Source organism: Pterocles gutturalis, unplaced genomic scaffold (genome assembly GCF_000699245.1).
Source record: "Pterocles gutturalis isolate BGI_N339 unplaced genomic scaffold, ASM69924v1 scaffold8886, whole genome shotgun sequence".
Classification (NCBI taxonomy): Eukaryota; Metazoa; Chordata; class Aves; order Pterocliformes; family Pteroclidae; genus Pterocles; species Pterocles gutturalis.
This window is the reverse complement of record NW_010100292.1, coordinates 6,552-7,040: the sequence shown is the minus strand read 5'-3', so window position 1 is coordinate 7,040 and position 489 is coordinate 6,552. Positions and strand designations below refer to the sequence as shown.

At 67.9% G+C, this 489-nt stretch overlaps 1 protein-coding gene across 1 annotated transcript in view; it reads left to right on the top strand.

The window, feature by feature from the left end:
* Positions 1-360: 360 nt before the first annotated feature.
* CTNND1 (catenin (cadherin-associated protein), delta 1) overlaps positions 361-489 on the top strand; it is a gene marked incomplete at both ends in the record, with an annotated part of 6,666 nt that continues 6,537 nt past the window's right edge. The window contains one exon of the mRNA XM_010079211.1: positions 361-488. Coding sequence (XP_010077513.1) covers positions 361-488 — 128 coding nt within the window. The remainder of the gene's footprint in view (position 489) is intronic.

Here is a 489-nt window from a genome sequence, read left to right as displayed (position 1 = left end):
AGCTCCTGCCTGCGCGGAGGTTGGGCAGAGACCAAGACCCAGGCTCTGACCCAAAGCTCGACCCGGTGGGTGGCTGGGAAGGGACTGGAGCAGCTGTTAGAGACTGCCTTCTCCTGGGGAAAAACCTCCTGGGGACACGTGGGGGTGGTCTCCCGCAGCTGCGGACCCCGGCTGGACGTGGTGCGGGGAGCAGGAGGTGCCCTGTTGCTGCTCTGCTGCCTGGCCCCCAGCCCTCGATGGGGTCTGCGCAGTGCACCCCGCAGGGCAGTGGGGATTAGGCACTGTGCGCTTCTGGTGGGCTGCCGGGGGGCACAGCATCCCCCCAGGGCTCGTGCTGACACCTGCTGTCCTCTCTCCTAGGAGTTATGAAGACATGCTGGTGGATGAAGTGGCCCCTGACCGGTACTACTGGGCCCCCCTGGCCCAGCACGAGCGGGGCAGCCTGGCCAGTCTGGACCGCCTGCGAAAGGGGGGGCCAGCCCCGGGGAA